Source organism: Mercenaria mercenaria, chromosome 6, assembly GCF_021730395.1.
Source record: "Mercenaria mercenaria strain notata chromosome 6, MADL_Memer_1, whole genome shotgun sequence".
Lineage (NCBI taxonomy): Eukaryota > Metazoa > Mollusca > Bivalvia > Venerida > Veneridae > Mercenaria > Mercenaria mercenaria.
In genome coordinates, this window is record NC_069366.1 from 35925990 (window position 1) to 35945585 (window position 19596).

General features: G+C 34.2%; 1 protein-coding gene across 2 annotated transcripts; it reads right to left on the reverse strand.

Annotated features, from left to right (window-relative positions):
- Positions 1 to 2927: 2927 nt before the first annotated feature.
- On the reverse strand, positions 2928 to 6872 carry LOC123549075 (uncharacterized). 2 transcript variants are annotated; one of them, XM_053545628.1, is made up of 3 exons: positions 6720 to 6872; positions 4636 to 4751; positions 2928 to 4216 (listed from the first exon to the last, which is right to left on the reverse strand). In XM_053545628.1, exons 2-3 carry the CDS (start codon positions 4721 to 4723, stop codon positions 3465 to 3467), a joined length of 840 nt encoding a protein of 279 aa, XP_053401603.1. In that variant the 5' UTR covers positions 4724 to 4751; positions 6720 to 6872; the 3' UTR covers positions 2928 to 3464. The 2 variants fall into 2 exon arrangements, with proteins under 2 accessions (XP_053401603.1, XP_045192803.2); XM_045336868.2 differs by lacking the exon at positions 6720 to 6872 and adding an exon at positions 6461 to 6713.
- Between the last annotated feature and the right edge of the window lie 12724 nt (positions 6873 to 19596).

Sequence of the window (19596 nt, forward strand, 5' to 3'; positions counted from 1 at the left end):
AAATTGTTTTACCCATTACCTGGTAAATTTAAGAGACTTCCAGAGTACATTTCATAAAATTGTTTATATAACTGGTTTAAGTTAGGAATATTTCATGTTTAAGGCTTCCTTTTTAAGGACATTTTACCATGTTCACTTTGTACTTTATGTAAACATATTTGTACTCAAACAAATATTTTACTACCATGAGGAAGCATTTGATAAGTAGTTGAACATGCTTCTTACTATTTTGTTTTGTTCAGTTATTGCTAACTGGGTTGCATTTGTTTATGTGCTGTTTTTCAGACTCTTGCTGACTGGAGATGTTATAAAAGTTGTTTTAATAAAAAAGTGTAAATGCTTTAGTAAGTTCAAAAGCCAGTATTGCTGATATATGAAATAGTTAAAGTTAATGATATTTTTATCTGCAGTTAAGGTTTAATTAGCAGTATATCACAAAACAACAGATTTTTTTTAACGAATGAACAGCATCTTGACACACAACTTATCTGACCAATACATGTTTTACTGTTCAGTCCTATAGTGTTGGGTACTTAAAATATTCTTAATGAGTTGTCCCCCTTTAAATAAGAATGCCATTTGTAAAGAAATAAATGTAAACAATTGTCAAAAACGATGTTTTACCTAGTTATGTAAAGTTTAAACACTCGCACGATGTTGCAAATGCATCAAAACGAAGACATGTAACATCTTTTAATAAATGGTGAGTTTTTAAAGGCGCTGAACTGTCCAGAAGTGTGGCCCCTTCATGCAGTCCCTTTCCGGATTTCAATACATAGATCAGTAAATTGACAATGGTTTTGTAGAATAATATAAATGTTTTATACGCTGTTAAATTTTCATGTAAAACAATGCTTTCTTTCTATGATTTGATGACGTTCGAACTTTTTTCTCCAAAACATGGACCTATACCTTAAACATATTAGTGAATTATTTTGAAAATTTATTTGTTGAGTGAATACGAACCAGTTCGCACAGAACTTTTGCAATTTTCTTTGCCAGAACTGATATTGAAAATAAAAATGTGCAATACAAGCAGCGGTTGTGTTTGTTTCTTCTCAGATTTTATTAGCTCACCTGTCACGTAGTGACAAGGTGAACTTTTGTGATCGCCCTAAATTTGTCCATCCGTCCGCAATTTCTTTTGAATTCGTTAGAGACCACATTTTCAATTGATTTTAATCAAACTTGCACACAACTTGTATTAGCATAATATCTCAGTTCCTTTTGAAAACTGGCCAGATCCTATCATGAGTTCCAGAGTTATAGCCCCTTAAAGGGCCAACATTTGCTATTTTTGGTTTGTGAGCATGATAGAGACCACATTTTGCAATCAGTTTTAATCAAACTTGCACACAACTTGTATTGGAATATTATCTTGACTCCTTTTGAAAACTGGCCAGATTCCATCATAGGTTCTAGAGTTATGGCCCCATAAAGGGCCAACATTTGCTATTTGTGACCTGTGAACACGACAGAGACCACAGTTTGCTATCAATTTTAATTAAACTTGCACACAACATCTATTGGCATATGATCTTGATTCCTGTTGAAAACTGGCCAGATCCTATCATAGGTTCTAGACGTATGGCACCTTAAATGGTCAAAATTTGCTTTTTTGCCATGTGAACACGATAGAGACCACATTTTGTTATCAATTTTAACTAAACTTGCACACAACTTGTATTGGAATAATATCTTGCTTCTTTTTGAAAACTGGCCAGATCCCGTCACGGGTTCCAGAGTTTTGGCCCCTTAACCTTTATCCTGCTATATTTGTAAAATGGACTGACCTATCATTCAATTAGGGCAGAACCATCTATTATTTGAAGGTGTGTTCAATGAAGTTATACTCAATGAATAGCAAACAGTGGAGATCATGATCAGCCTGCACGGACGTGCAGGCTGATCTTGGTCTACACTGGTCTCAAAGGCAGAATCACTTGCCGACAGCAGACTAAAGGTTAAAGGGTCAAAATTTGCTATTTTGGCTTTTACAACCATAAAGTGACTTCATTTATGGTTTGATTTGATACAAACTTGCAAAATTACTTTAACAACAATAGATTTTGGATTTCATGATGAATCCGTCAGATCCAATCATAGGTTCCAGAGTTACGGCCCCTGATTGACCCCTGAGAGTGCCAAAATTTGTTAATTCTTACCCTGTGAACATGATAGAAGTGACATTTTGCATTCAATTTTAACCACACTTACACACAACTTAAGTCAACATAATATCTTAGTTCATTTTGAAATTGACTAGATTCCGTCATTGGTTCTAGAGTTACTTACTGCCCCGGAAAGTGGGAAAATTTTCTATTTTCGTCCTTTCAGCCATATAAAGGTTTCATTTATGCTTTGATTTGATACAAACTTGCACAGAATGTTTATCTTGATGATATCTAGGTCATGTTCGAAACTGGGTCATGTGGGGTCAAAAATTAGGTCAGCAGGTCAAATCAAAGGAAAAGTTGTTAACACCCTAGAGGCCATATACCGCTGTTTGATCCTATCTTCATGAAACTTGGTCATAATGTTTATCTTGATGATTCCTAGGCCAAGTTCGAAACTGGGTCAAAAACTAGGTCACCAACTCAAATCAAAGGAAAAGCTTGTTAACACTGTAGAGACCACTTTTAAGACCCTATCTTCACGAAGCTTGGTTAAAATGTTTATCTTGGTGATTAGCAGATGAGCGATATAGGGTCATCATGACCCTCTTGTTTCACATTTTTTAAAGCGACTACAACATATTTTATGGGAAAAAATCTAGTGCTAAAACTTGAATTTGTGTCTACGGCTCTGCAGTACAGTTAATGCCATAAATGTGTGATTTCTGCAAAGCATTACGTAGCACACATTCAGTACTATAATATTAATAAACTTGTTTACATAATGGTCTCATAAAAGACTTTAACTGGATGCATGAATCAAAATCTGTTTAATAGCTGATAAATTTAAACATATTCTAACACAGTCCCATTTGATTTCCTATAACCAAAGCTGAAGGCATAAATAATGTGTTATATTGCAACAAAATTATTGATTGTACGTTACAGTCATTACATTACTGGTCCTTAATAGCAGAAACCTGAAAAAAACCCACATAAAACATGCAGATATTTGGTGGATGTTGTCAAAGATGTGCTTTATTAAAATAACCCTTGACATTGTGTTAGAATCAAAATAATAGATCTCTAAAGGTGATTTTCTCTTGAATAAAATACTTCTGTCACTCAGATGTGTATTATATAACTCAGGCTGCCCCCTCGTTATAAAATGTATTTGCATCTGAACTCCAATGACCATTTTCAAGGACGGATCACTGTTTGAGATATATTATTCTCTGAAAAAGCATAGATTTTTAAAAATTCAGTGACGCATATATTGCTTTCTTGATGTTCTTCTACACCTAAAGGAATGTAGCTGGACTGATAACTGTAACAGACTATAGTATTTGATCAGTATAATGTCTGTTCAAAAAAGCTGAAAGTTCCCTGAAAAATGAAATTCTTTTCTTTTTCTATATGAACACGAACTTTATATTCATCACCATCCTCTTGCCATACATATACTTCCAATTTGTCTTCATCAAAACTTTCTCCTGAAAACAACAGTTCCATGCTTTGTAGACCACGCCTGTCTATATCTTTAAACTTATCCAATTTTCCATGTTTTGCATTATGATATATGCCATCAAGCGCAAATCTCACGTAACAAGTCCAGTTTGTATGATTGTTACCGTCAAGGTCACTGCGAACAACGTGAATAATAAACGGTTCAACTGAATCTGGTTTTGTATACTTTTCGAATTTCAGAGACGTGAATTTTGCTCCAGATTTAGCGTACTTCTCTCGCCACCAGTCGGGTAACACTTTCGGTCGCCGAGTCGCTCCGTCTATACTGACTACATGGTTTATGTTGCTTAGCAACGGCTGGCCGCACTTTGTCAGAACCGTTGTTTTGGAATTCAGTGACGATGTTCCAACATATCCGCCCTGAACTTTAATGTCAAGTGGAGATTTTGGAATACTGGGGTCATAAAGGTTATATTCAATATCCATCCTGGATGTAATAAGAAATGTCATGCGATCTGACGTTACCTCTGCATAATCTCTGAACGTTCGTCCACTGTCGTCCAGAGGCCAATGATGGGAGAAGAATCGAGCAGACTCCAACATTTTCGTCAACTGCCAGGGTTTTGGTTGTCCATCTAAAACAAGACAGTTTGTGTGCATAAGATTTAATTTTTGGCATTGTATTCTTAGGAAAACACAGCTGAACAGTAATTTGTATACAGAAAATATATACGGTAAAATGATAAATATTCATGGATGGGGCGCCTAATTTTCAAGGATTTCTTGTTATATAAATCTCCATGAAGAAGTAAATTTCCCATTAACTTTTATGTTCAAAATACGAATTCAATGAATTGATTCATATCTAGGAAATGGACATTTTGGTCAAAACCACAAAGTTTTCTGCCGATGGAATTAAATGATTTCACAATATAACATATTGCTCATGGCTCACACAAGTTAATGTATTGTATGTCATCTTTTACAGTTAACTATGAGTATTAAAACCCTGCTAGGTTAACTATCCTGTTTTAAAAAAAAGAACCCTGCTTACTTTTAGAATCAAAATCACTGTACTGTAGACCAGATGTATGAACCAATGCCTCCACCTTCTTCTCATCCACAGTCATGGAATAGTTCATCAACTTTAAGTGGTCAATACGTCTCTGGCTATAAAAAAAGATCACAGACTGTATAACAGATTACACTTTTACAGCATAAAAGGAAATCTTTATGAAGGAAACAATATTGCATGTAATAATTTAGCCTTGTTGTTTTGTCTTTCATTGAAAATAAAATGTATCATCTACCTTTTGACAGTCCTGTAGGTAAAGTACTTAAAAATTTGAGTTTATACAGATACCAATGTTCTGATATTCAAAAAATATGAAGACATAATGATTTTAATTGGCTCTGACCTAGTCACTGTGTTTTACTATATGACACTGCCTAATACTTTTGTCTCAATGAAAGTGAACACTGACCACAGGTCAGTCCACCTGTAGGCCCACTAGCCTAAAGGTCAACATTCTGAACAGATTTGACAAATAGTCTCAAGGCCCTTTATTCCAAAAATTTACATTCAAACTGAAATGTCACACATCAGGTGGTTCATTTTCCAATTTCAGGTTAGGTCTAACGCAAATTTACATTAAACAGGAACCCCTTGACCGCCAACCAAACTGATTAGCATGCACATTAACCCCTTACGTATGACCGGCCTTTATATAAACATATAACTCAATTGTGACCTGTTTGTGTAAGCCTGAGAGGTCCCAGACAGAACTGAAGAACATTGTCCAAATATTTATTATTGTAGGAATTAAAGAAGATATAGCATCTAGCCATCTGGTAACCGGATACCTAGCCAGCATTCACCTGCAACCTGTCCTCGCGGATTTGGTCGTTTTCATTGATAAGCCAGATTCAATCCACTTCCATTGGTTGAAATGGCGTGAGGTTTACCTTGTCTTTTTTAATATTATCGGCAAATTCTGACTATTTTAAAGAAGCATTTTAATTGAAAGTGGTAACCATAAATGTAAAGAATTTCAAATATGAGATAAAACGTTCAAATCACAGCGGGTAGTCAACACAGCGGCTATATATTGTTTGCTATTTTCACTTTACATCCGGTCACGCGGTATTTGAATCTTGCGAGAACAACATTGTGCAGCGCTACCTACTGAAACAAATTTGACCTACTTTGACCCTAATTGTGTAAAAGTAGGTTTAATATAATTATTTCTAAATGCCCTCGTAGTAAAATCGGTAATGAATTGTGTGTTGTCAAAATATTGACGAAATTACTCTGCCAAGTGTGCTGTTTAAAATTTACACAGCAATAATTGTTAATGTCTTACTCACGAAATTATTTTTAAAAATATGGGGTTCCGGTACATTTTAAACTCACAGGAATTAAGCGCTTTATCAAGTCGGATGCCGTACCGCGAAATTAGAATTAATTCCCTTGGCAAAAATGAAGGTCACATGTCTCGGAAACATGATATGGGTTTAAAGTAAACAAGGGCTAGAAAAATGATTTTCTGTTAAAATATTATTGGAAAAGAAAAGATATACGAAGATAATAGGAAATAAGAGCAATATAATCTTGTTTTTCTTTCCTTTATAAATTCATTTATTCCCTTAGTCTGTTAGTACCACGAAAAAAGGTGCAAACAGGCTATTGTCAAGCCGCAGGGTACCTGTGGCGAAACAGGAAATGTTTTGAGGTTCATCAATGATATATATATCTCAACAGTCATCTTCTCTTGAATAAAATCATCTTTTATTGTATCACTGTTGTTATAATTACTTCGCATTTGAACTCGTTCCTTCGCATCTAAACTCCAAATTATGATAAAAATCTGGAATAATACCTGTGTCCTGGAGGTCTTGTATCCTGCATGTTTACACAGAATTTGAAGAAAGGTCTTCTAAGATCAGCAAGGTTTGAAAAACGAGGTTTGTAATGAAGCAATCTTGTTGTCGCATGATTTGTTCTAGATAACATTTTACCCCTTTAAATTTTCCAAATTTACACTCACTTAAACGTTTGTTTTAAAGTTATATTTATGTCAGAAAGCAATCACCACTAACGTCCGTTACTTATAAATGCGGTGCATACAATATACCAACCTCCGCGCAGGAATATTGTCAAACAATCTACTGTATAATTCAACGACAATCCGCTATCCTCGGCGTTTACCGTAGTATTGTTATGAGCTAAAAGTACAGACACGTGTCGATGCATAAAGTTGATCTTATACCGATAAGGGGAAATAACACTGTACGTGATGCATTCTTCATATGATTTGGCGTATCGGGGTAATTGATTTTATGACCTGATATTTTATTGTCATCCATCAAAAAGTTATAACGGCTTACGCTGATCAAATAACTATATGGGTACATTTTGATTCTTCTGATAAAAAAACATGGGTACATTTTGACTCCTAATAAAAGACATGGGTACATTTTGTCTTTCACAGCTGGGTACATTTTGACTTCTTGTGGGTACATTTTGACTTTTTATTTCTGGGTACATTTTGGTTTGGGTACGTTTTGACCAGCACCCGTCCTAATCGTCCTATTGAAAATGGGTCATCTGGGGTCTAAAACTATGTAACTTGATTAAGTCAACATTGAACATTGAGAAGGAAACGTTGAGCTTTCTTTAGAATGTAATTTCAACGGTACCAAAAAATAAACAATCCGCTTGCAGTTTCTTCTTTTATCCCTATGGTATGAGACATAAATTATTCAAATCGAATACAATTTCGGATATAAAATTTGAGCTGTTCATATAAACTTCAGTTTGAACTTTTATTAATTAAAAGATGGGATAGGAAGGAAAGACTTCTTCTTCTTCTTCCAAGTGACCCCATACCTCAAAATGAGTATTCTCGAAGTGTGTGGCTATTCATGGGTTGTTAAGGACAACACAGTGAAATTAAGATGCCGAAATGTACAATTTAAAAGTAAAAATGCCTTTTATATTTACACGACTACCGTCTGCAGCCCGGACTTAAATCGAAAACCCTCGATGGTCGCGGCTGCAACAGTTTGAGCAGGAAGTGAGTTCCATAGTCGAATGGTACTTGGGAAGAATGATGCCTTATGTATCAGGATCATGGAGTGTGATATGCGGTATCTGATGTTGTGGCCCCTCAACTGACATGTGTTTGGTCTGGCCGAGTAAATTTCAGCTGGTACTGCAATGAGCTGGTGGACTATGCTGTACAACACGATGAATTTGGCTTTTTGACGGCGTTGTTGTAAAGATTCACATGATTATTGATTCAGCATGGATGTCACACTACTAGTTCTGCTGTATTCACCAGTAACGTATCTTGCTGCTCTTCGTTGAACGTCTTCTATTTCATTGATGTTAGACTGTGTGTATGGATTCCAGATAGTGGCAGCATATTCGTAATTGGTCGAACTAAAGACTTGTAGCACATCTCTTTAACTTTTGGTGGATAACTGTATGTTATAATTTCTTCTAAGAAAGGCCGAGGTATTATTAGCTTTGTGACAAGTAATATATATGTGTTTGTTGCATAATAGATCTGAAGAAATGTTTACACCTAAGTATTTTGCTGTTTTGACAGTTGATAAAGTAGATCCATGGATACTATATGATGAAATGATTGGTAGCTAGGCGTTTCTTGGTGATACTGATGACCTCACACTTGTCTGGATTGAATTACATCAGTCATATATTTTCCCATTCTTGAAGTTTATTTAAATCTTGTCGAAGTTTGATTGTATCTGTTATTGTTTTGATGGTTTTGTAGAGCAAACAGTCATCAGCAAGAGACGAGAGATAGATAAAACACACAGCCAGGCATGTCACTGATATACATTAAAAACAACAGCGGCCCGAGGAATGTGCCTTGTGGAACGCCGGATGTTGTAGGGGTACGGGAGGATTGTTGGCCTTCTAGCACCACTGACTGGGTACTGCCTGTCAAAAAGTCTGATATCCAATCAAGAATGTGACCTCGCACACCATAACATTGTAGTTTCTTCAGTAGGCGTCGGTGGGAGCACTTTATCAAATGCCTTAATAAAATCAAGTATTATGGCATCAACTTGCTCGCCAGTGTTGAGACTGTCACCTAGGTCTTGAAGTGTCCTGGTCGTAGCAATTATTGAGCAAACCGAGGCACTTGCCTTGGTCATTTTTTCTGCCTCATTTTCCTCGGTAGTTTTTCAAAACTATTTTTAGTCTCCGTCTTTCAGTTTGCCTCAGCTGTATGAATTGCCAGGCTTTCCGGTAGTGTTTAATCTCGTTATAGTAATATTTCTTCAATTTTCATTTTCGAATAGGTTTGCTATATGACAACAGCGTAAATACACGATACGACGTTACAACTGTGTGATGTTTGTGAGATATTTTACTATCATACTTCAGTTGGTGCACGCATTTCAGATATCTTATGCAAGTGGTCTCATATTATAAAGATAGTACCTAAAATTTAAAAAAATAAATGGAAAGCAATTGAAAAAAATCATGTTTTTTCTTATATATAATATGCTAGATACTTAAAGTCTTTAATTTATTATTTTGAGCATGTTGTTTAAAGATTTTTTAATTTCCATGTAGCCGCTCCTGCAGATAGTCCTACCTATCAAGCTACTGATAAATATTTAATCCCCAATAATTATAACCTGATTATAGCGGGAATAACTTATCTCAATGCCGAAAATTGTAAGATACATGCATATTGTATGACAGAAAATGTTGTAAGTCTAGTAAAATAAATTCAGATCCACTATTTAATCTGAAATTTAGATATAATGTTATTTGAAGCCTCATATCATATATAAAAACAAGAAAAAAAAACTATTCAGTATTTACCATGAACATTAACATTACATTGAAATGACATATCACTAAGTTGTGACATACAGATGTATGGATGAATGCAAGGTAGGATTATATTCTGAGTCATTGAGTGTTGTGGTCTCTCAAGCAAGTTTGACTGTACTTAAAATTGAAAATCTAAAGGCCATATTCATAGCTGTCACTCAAACTCACATTTGACTCAAACTTAGGTAAGTATCACTCAAGTGGGCCTCGAGTAGATCTTGTGGAAGTGTGAGTGGAGTTCGAATGTCATATTCATAAATCCTACTCAATCTTAAATTTCGGCAGGGCAACTCATTGCTTTCATTGTACACAATTTTTATTAGACAATAACATCAAAGGTTTGCAAAAGTGCTGATTCGGAAGTTGTCATCTTATTGCTTATCTGTATGTTTGTCCGTCCGCTCGTCTATGTGTGACCGTGAGTCAGTCAGTCTACTCATCTGCATCAGTAGAATGAAATTTATACTTAGAAATACACGAGTTTACTTTTCGCTGAAATTGAACTTTATTATAACAACTGAATTATACTCTCCCATTAATATTGTTGTTGGTGTTTACCGAATGCCAGCCCGCGTACATTTCAATTATTTCAAACATATTTTATTAAATAAATGTTTCCGTTGTCATTTTAAAAATGAGATTTTATAAATAGAGATTTTCTTTACGACATTTTATTTTAGGGAAAGTTTATATTTTTCAGTATGAATTAACAGATAGGCTAGGTTTCGTAGATGTAGATTTGATTTCCTATATCCATCTTCAACAGTTTGCATCAGTTTACTGCCTATTAAAATGTTGGATTTTTTTTCCGTTTTAGTCGTCCTCAACAACATGTATTAAAAATAACATAATATGTTGTTTTTTCGTGTTTTTTTTTTTTTTTTTGTTCAAAATACCTTACACAAATTACATGTACTTTCGCTTTAAATACATACACGAAACTGTTAGCTTACTTTCAAGTTATTTAAATATTGTAAATTTATCATCAAAACTTTATGAGACCTTGAGAAACACTCAAGTGTCCCCAGGATCTCCCTCAACATTCACTCCCTGGAGTGAGTTTACTCTACTCTCACTCGCCTTTATGAATACAAATAGAATCTTTCCTAAGTAAAGACGTGACCGTTAGGCAATTTATCTGAGTGTACTCAATGAGTGGTGTTGGAGTACTGTCTATGAATATAGCTCTAAGTATAGCACTGAAGGCTACCTTCCACCTTACTACCCACTCACATTCTTAACTGAAGTTTAATGTGTCAGTGCATGAGTGATTTTCAACAAACGATTTTACCACTATAACAATAAATTGATGTCAGGTTGACATTTTAAGATATCATTTCATGATTCAGACACGCAAGTAAAGAAAAGAAATTTTAATAATCTTCAAACGATTTACCAAATATACTTTACATTTGCATTGTAATCTAAACACGCTAAATGAAACTATATATACAATACCGTAAAAAAATGATCTTAAAATGTATGAAGCGTAATGAATGCTGTAAAGTAAGTTTTTATGCCTTTTTGGTTGTATGGATCTGATTACTTGGTAATATGGCCATAAGTTGCAGTGTCATTGAATTTTTTGTGTGAAATAAAATAAAAGCACTTGATAACTCCGTTTGAATAATATAAACAGACAGCAGCCTAATACTGTAACTTTTCAGATGTGAAATTCAAAATATTGCCGGAAGACAGCGTTCAAGATTGTACGATTAATTTATATGAATTTATTAAACTTGAAAAGTATGTAGGCGTATTGCACTTTTAGTTTTCATAGTTTTAAATATATCCATAATATTTGTGTCAAACTTAAGTAATTCATTGTAGATTCCCCCATTCATTTTCAAATAAGCTCCCTAATTGTAGTATCAGGGCCAAGGATGAGGGTTCATGGTGTTGCCCATATATCAAAACAATATTGAAGTACTTCCCATTCTAAACAAGAGTTTCTCATTCTTACTCTTTTGGCTTGCGAAACAAAGTCGAATGTGACTATAGCAAACCTATCTTAAGTAGCCATCAAAGGAATCGACTCAGCGTGACTGCTTAAGAAATTTTAAGATGGCTGCTTAAGTCATTCTGAAATTAGTTTGTTGACTGGCTACCTAATACAGATGACCGCTAAGGCAGGATTTACTCTTTCACAGTTTAATAGATTATATTTTTATCAAATGTGTACAAAATGATCTTCATTTTAGCACGACTATTCGAAGAATAAGGAGAGCTATCCTACTCACAACGGCTAGTGCCAATTTTGCGCATATATTAGTAAACTGTACTTTTGTAGATTTGTTAGAAGAAAATACAGGACCGTAGCTAGGCTGATATTTTGGGTCTTAAACACCACATACCCCCATCTCCTCCCCTTCTTAAGAACTGTTACAAATCATTTGCGCATTTGTGCAAATTATTTAGATTGCATCTTTTTCGGTCTCCTACTTAGAGGACATGTTTGAAGAATTATCAGAGCTCAAGGTTTCATTCGTTCAATTAAGATGTTCTACTTTAAATGCAATTTATTAGCAAATGCAGTGATTTATAAAACACTTTTGTTGCATATGCATATCTGAAACTCTGGGATATGGTCAAAATACATGTACTTGAATATAGATTTTAAATTTGCCTAGTGCAGATTTTGGTATTCCTAGTCCTACAGCTTAGTAAATATTTTATAACTGTCATTCATTTGGATAATTTCTACTACAGACGCGCACTTCTATTTCACTGTGCTCAAATGCAGATGATACCATACTGGTTAATACCAACAAAAGATTTATCACTATTAAAAGAAGTGGATGTCAGGGTTAACGTGATTGATATCGTTTAATAATCGTTACAGGACTCAGACACGCCAATATCAGTTACCTTCGAAAGATTTATAAGATATAATCTTTATTGTATCAAAATAAAGTATATGGTATTAGATACATTTGAAAAGTATCTAAAATACTATGAAAAATGGCGAAACTGCTTTTAAAAATGTAAATACCGAAATGCATACCACAAGGTAAGTTTTTTTTTCCTTTTTAATGCTTGAATCTCATTACTTGGTAATATTGGCATAAACTGCAGTGTCATTGCATTTGTAAAACAAAATAAATAAATAAATAAAAAAAAAAAAAAAAAAAAACTATAATAACACAATTTGATAAATTTGATAAAATCAGCACTAGAATGCCCACTAAAATGTAAGTGTCCTTAAGTAACTAGTATGCACATATCATAACATTACACTGTCTCACATAAAGTACTAATAAACTTTGATAATGTGGCAGTTGACCTAAATCCAATTGACACTGTTTATTTTCCAATACAGGTAAATCCAACATTTGCTTTACAATAGATCTATGACGGATTATCTTTGAACACCCCTGGACTTATTGGACTCAACTGCCACATTATCAAAGTTTATTAGTAAATGTCCGCATGCATACATACATACAACATACAAACCGCCAGTATGTATAAACTACCGAGCTCTATTGTATTATTTAAACCGTTGACAGGTTAAACCAAACATTGTATCACTGGGCTCTTCGCAGTCAGTCATGATGATTCCGTCTAACAGTAACCTGTAACGAGAATCAAACCCAGAAGCACAGCAGAAGTAACATTTATTAAACAAATTATCTATCTTTATAGTTATTCAGGAGTGGATGGGTGGGTTTTTCTTTTAAAAGTTTTGTAAAAGCCATGAAAACGTGACTTGTTTCGCCGAACTCCTATTCAATCTAAAAAGAAGGTTATCGCGTGCTATCATTGATGGCGTATAGTTTATCATGTCAGAGTAGCTGGGCAGGCTAAACCAATATGACACGAAGAGTGGTCTCCCATCTAAGACTCTATTTGAAACTGTACTTCTATCACAGTTAAAACATTAAATGTCCTATATGTAGCACAATAGGCCTGTTAAATCAACCAAATAGCTATTTCCAAACATTCACAAGGATTGCATTTTTTCATGTGTGTAATGTGTGTAACATTCGGATCCCGAATTAAAATAAGCATCCCTCCCATCGTCATGGACACATAGCCGGAGCAATAATTTACGGAACCTCGGGATCGGGAGCTAGGGTGTTGATTACATGCTCCACTAGAAAAGTTTACATACCTAAGTTTTCTAGCTACTTTATGTCTAATTTCCTACAATACAAACCTTTTTTAGCTCGACCATTCAAAGAAAAGTCTCTACTTTGTATTTTACAAAATTATGCCACTTATTCGACTTAGCAGTTTTTGGTTAAGTTTTTGTATGTAAGCTGGTATCTCAGTACCCACAAACTGGAACGGATTGAAACTTCACACAATTGTCCATTGGTATGCATTTTACAGGTTCTATAACCCTGTTTTGCAATTTTACAAAATTATGCCCCATTTTCGACTTTAATATTCATTAAATTGACAAGGCTGTTGGATAGTCGAGCGTTGCTTTTGTTTCAAACCTAATTTATTTCAAAGTATGTTTAAGAAGACTCAATTTTTCAATTTAACAATTTATTTTAGTGATACATTGTAAGCAAAATAAGACTGAAAACTGTAATGACAATTTATAAAAAAATACAGGTCTAACTTACATTGACCCTGTCGACAAACCAAACATACTAAACAAGCAATTTGAATCGGCATTTTCCAAACATCAATCGCTCTGTTTAAAACAGTTGTGAAAGACAATATCTTGTCCCACATTGACAAATAAGATGCCTGAGATTTGAATATGTCGAAAATGTTGACAAATTACTACTAGGACTATCACCAAACGAAGCCAGCGGTCCTGATAAAATCGCCTAAATACTTAAAGAGCTACTTCACGAGATATCACCAATCATCACTAAAATCTTTAACCTATTCCTAGAAACAGGTAGTGTTCACCAGATTTGAATAGTGCAGTCGTTGCTCTCATTAATTCTATTAGAAAGTGCAAGAGCACATTTTGGTGTCACACTTTATGACATTATAATAATAATTATGACATGCATAGCCAATACCAGCATAGTTTTCGATCTAAACATAGTTGTGAAACTCACTTTGTCAGCTTCACACAAGATATCATTGACACAAGTGGCAAACAAACAGATGTAATTGTTATGGATTTTAGTAAGGCATTTGACAAGGTTGGTCACAATAAACTAACACACAAACCTGAACAGATGGAAGTTCACCTTCTGGCATCACGGAGGATTAAATCATTCCGAATGGACCGCACTCAACGAGTTGTAGTAGACGGCTGCACTTCAGATACTCTATACATGTCCTATCAGGGGTTCTCTTATGCTCCGTTCTCAGCCCTATAGTCTCTTTCTGCCCTATATAAATGATCCCCCTGACCCATTAAAAAGAAAAAAATAGGCCAAACTGTTTCCATCTGATAATATAGTATGCATGGTAGTCAAATCTTCGTAAGACTCACAAACCAAGTACAAACCAAGTACGAAATGATCTACTGGTATGCTCTCTATCTGGTCCCTTGAATTCAAACCTGTAGAGTGTGAGGTGTTGCGAATAACTAGAAAAAAGGTTCTTCCCATACGATCGACATGATACTTAATTGAAAAGCACCGATCTACATATATGAACATATCAGCAATATTAAATCCAAAGCATAAATCTATCCGTTTCATCTGGAGAAAGGTCAAGGCAAACAATAAAGAAATTCAAACAAAGGCTTGTAACACCTCTATCCACTCCTATTGAGAATATTTTTGCACCCGTGGCAAAAGTTCCTAACTAGTAAAATTGAAATGATTAACAGGACAAAAGCATGCTATGTCTGGAACTACCTGTTTCTCACATAATGAATAACCCATACTTACAAACCCTAGAAAGACGTCGCAACAAGAATTGTCTGACTTATTGTTTTCCTAAATCATAAAACCTAGTCCACGTAGATCACCACAACAACACCCCAAACAGGAATTTCACATTCACGTACGCAGCACAACTCAGGTTTCCAAGAACAGTTCGTTCATGGAATATCCTCCAATGCAACGTACAGACCAGCTCCGTCCTTAGTAGATTTGTCGAGCGACTGGCAACTGTATCCCTTATTTTAGGTATTTCTTTTGTTTTACAATCATATCACGGTAGTCTATTTTACTTCTTTTGGTCCTGTTCTTCGTGAGATATTGCTCACTTTCGAGGAAAAAGTATCTACGTTACGTCTTTGTCACTTTTAGAAACTGTTCGCTAATTGCGCCTGTGCTATATAATCAGTATTGATTGTGCACAATACTATGTAGATCTACAAATTAAATAAAATCCTTTGATTTTACTCCTTTTCATTTCTTTCAATGTCTGTTTTTGAGACAAAAGTTCTTATTTTCATCTAGCATGCGATAGGAACATGCGATAGAATGCTACACATACAGACTGAAACGCAGTAGGTAAAAGAAAACACGATAATATTGAGAAAGGGCACGAGGAAAGGAAGAAAGATTAGGACTATTAACATTTGAACTGTTTGTGATAGACCTGTTGAGGCTTCCATTTGATTTAGTAATGATCAGTCTGATTGCCAGTATTGTCTGATACCGGCCAAAATACTGCATAATCTTAAAATATATTTGTTTCATTCTTCTTGCGATGTAGCCATACCTATTTGGCTTATCGAGTTGGCCTCTTTTACTATCTGATATTTTTATAGTTGCCATCCCGAGAAAAAGTTTAAACGCTGTCCTAGTCCTAAACGTCTTATTATTTGAACTGAATGTAATACAAAATCTTATTTACATTCCTATAAAAGACACATTATACATGATACAGTTGCAGGACTTCAAACTGTATAAACAATATAAAAAAAACGATCATATCTGAAAGTTTATCAAGATAGTAAGACTTGAAAGATTCATATAAGCGCCAGCTAAGATATATCATCGCGTTCGAGGAAATGTTCCTAACATTACAATGTAAAGTCTTGAACACACAACCCCAGTCTGGGTTCAAAGGATTAACAAAATACACGATTGCAATAGAAAATATGAAACGTAGATAGGGGCATGGATTATAAACATATAAGTACTTTTAGAATAAGTTTTTTTTAAACTTTATTCGAGTTTATTTTCACATCAGAGCATTTGATATGCATGTGATACACATAATGAAACAGTGTAAAGTGTCAATGCTCAGTGTACAAACAACAATACAGCATACTACACAGTTAAAAATAATACTATATATGAGCCGTGCCATGAGAAAACCAACATAGTGGCTTTGCGACCAGCATGGATCCAGACCAGCCTGCGCATCCGCGCAGTCTGGTCAGGATCCATGCTGTTCGCTTTCAAAGCATATAGCAATTAGAGAAACTGTTAGCGAACAGCATGGATCCTGACCAGACTGCGCGGATGCGCAGGCTGGTCTGGATCCATGCTGGTCGCAAAGCCACTATGTTGGTTTTCCCATGGCGCGGCTCATATATCATTAGATGTTACTATTGCAAGAAGTTACACATGCGCATCTAGATATGAGATCAGTAGAGTTTACGGAGAATGCAATTATTTAAACTGAGAAAAAAATGAGTTTACAAAATAAACTATTTAAGCAAGTTTTAACTAATGAACTTATGAGTTGTTTTGCCTTAATTTCGCAATTTATGAGTTCGTCTAGGGTGGTTAAAATAGCATTCTAATATGAACTTTTCTTTCTACTGACTTAGAAGACACATTTATAAACATAGTTTATAGTAAAGTTCATCCCCTATTAATTTTTGTCACAAAGTGTACATTTTCTTTCACATCGTTCAATGTTATAATGTCTCCCGTTTTCAATAAGTATAAAGGAATGGTTCATAGTTCTAAATTTGCAAAGAATTTTAGCTAAATTATATGGCAAAATATCCAAATACTCTTCAAACAATGTACGTTTTATATAAGCGACACACAAGGCATTTAGGAGAGATGTCAACAGAGTTATTTAAATATTGCACAAAGTGATCTTGCAATCTAGTCTTAAACAGTTATTTAAAATGTCTCAAAGGAGCAACGTTTTGAATAATAAAATATTCAGAGAAACCAAGCTCATCAAGACTCACAATAATAAGTCCTAACAAAAGATATCCAAATTCTTTCAAAATTTGACGTGAAAATTTCTTAGAGAACAGGAACTTTCTGTTAAAACTTTTTTTCAGACGATAAAGATCAAAATTGAATCGACACAGCTATATGATTTTTTTTTCACTGGATTTAATGATATTTTGAAAAAAAAATCCTGGAACTGTTTTCTTGAACGTGGTCGGGTGTTCTATTTATGTGTTAAAAAGACCGATATCCTGATATACATGTTGATATATTCTGGTACTCATGGGATGCAATCCACCTTTTTTGGTTGCAAACTACTGTATATATATATATATATATATATATATATATATATATATATATATATATATATATATATATATATATATATATATATATATAATTATATGTGCGTTCAGTAAACGGGATAAACTACACTGGGACCTCTTGCAAATCATCATTGGAAGAAACGCTAGCGCGACTCGTGAATTTGCAAAAGTCCCAATGTGGTTTATACCCGTATACCATTTAATTCTTAAATATTTATATGTGTATTATATAAATAATGTGATACATGTTCATGCATGTATCCTTCACTATTTCAATAGTGTAGAGATAGTATCTAAAACTTTAAAGTATGAAAATCAAGCACATGTAATAAAATAACATTCAAGAGTAAGTGAAATATTAAATTGTCATTTTAAAGCATCCTGCTTAATTAAGATTTTCTGAAACTTGATTTTTATTTCCATGTTGCAGATATTAAATCCCCAAATATAGTTGGATAACTGTGGAAAGTATCTCTCTGTGAAAAAAGTTGACAAATACATGCATATTGTATGACATCAGAAAATGTTTTAAGTCTAATAAAATAAATACAGATCCACTATTTCAGCTGACATTTAGATATAATGTAATTTATAACAGATCACACATATTATTAAAAAACAAAACAAAACAAAAAAAGAAAAAAACTATTCAGTTTTTACGTTGAAAAATGATATTTAAACTTTTGTAATAATGGTGTACAGACAAATGCAAGGTAGGATTATTACTCGTCACATTGATTGATCTCTAGTACTGTTTCTAAATAGTGTCAATTTTATTGGCAAAAGGGTATTTTCTTATTTTCAAAATCTGACAAAAGAGATTTTGATGAAAATAGATTTCAACAAGTACATAAGTAAAAAAGCAACAAGTTTGAATCATTAAAAAAATTAACCTCATGTGAATTTCACTCTTCAGCTAGATCGAAAAAGTGGCATAACTTGATGAGAAAGAGTTATGTAACATGTGCAGTAAATGTCACGTTATCACAGTGAACAAAAATTTGAAGTTTCAATCCATTCCTGCTAGTGGTTAGTGAGATACAAGCTAATACACAAAATGTTAACCCAAAATATCTTTCCGGTAACAAAAATATCATTACACAAATTATAACCCTGTGAGTGCACAGAACCGCCATCAGTTATTTTTTCCTTGAAACAAAATACACTGTCCAATAACAGGTAACACGTATATCAACTAGACAAAGTCCGTGTTGCTGTTATCGACTATGCCACAGTATTCCGAGTGTACAATGTGAAAACGTTAAGATTCGTGTAGCTAGTTTTCTTAAAGCAAATGTGTCCGCCAGATCTTTCCGATTGTAGAAAACTGGTAACAAGAATCTTAACTAGATAAGATTCGCGCTATCAGTTATTGTACAATTGGAATATTTTCGATATATTCGCTTTTTAGGAAACTAGCAACAAACAGGCTCTAGTAAAGAACCAATTATTGGATAATTGGAATACTTTGTTTTTAGGGAGAAAATAACTAAAAAGGTGACAGTTCGCTTATTATTGACTAGATAACGCGAATCAGGTTTTCTTACAGCTGGATGATACGTCTCAAATGATGAAATATATTGCAATTATAAAATTTAAAATCGATGTTTAATTACACATTAATGTCTTTCTTTTTGTATCATGCCTACTAATTTCTATTTAAAAATACACGATGTTTCATGTAGCAAAGTATGATGACTAATACACATTCGGTTGTTTTGCAAGTGTATCTGAATATACAAAAATTTATATCTTTACTACTAGCAGAAAGTGTACAGGTGCGTCCGAAACAG

Coding starts and splice junctions, on each gene's coding strand:
- LOC123549075 (XM_045336868.2), bottom strand. CDS start 6,594: ATGTTATCTAGAACAAATCATGCGACAACAAGATTGCTTCATTACAAA. Junction 4,752..6,460: donor ACAAGACCTCCAGGACACAG/GTATTATTCCAG, acceptor CTTTTTTTATAG/CCAGAGACGTATTGACCACT. Junction 4,217..4,635: donor CAGTGATTTTGATTCTAAAA/GTAAGCAGGGTT, acceptor GTCTTGTTTTAG/ATGGACAACCAAAACCCTGG.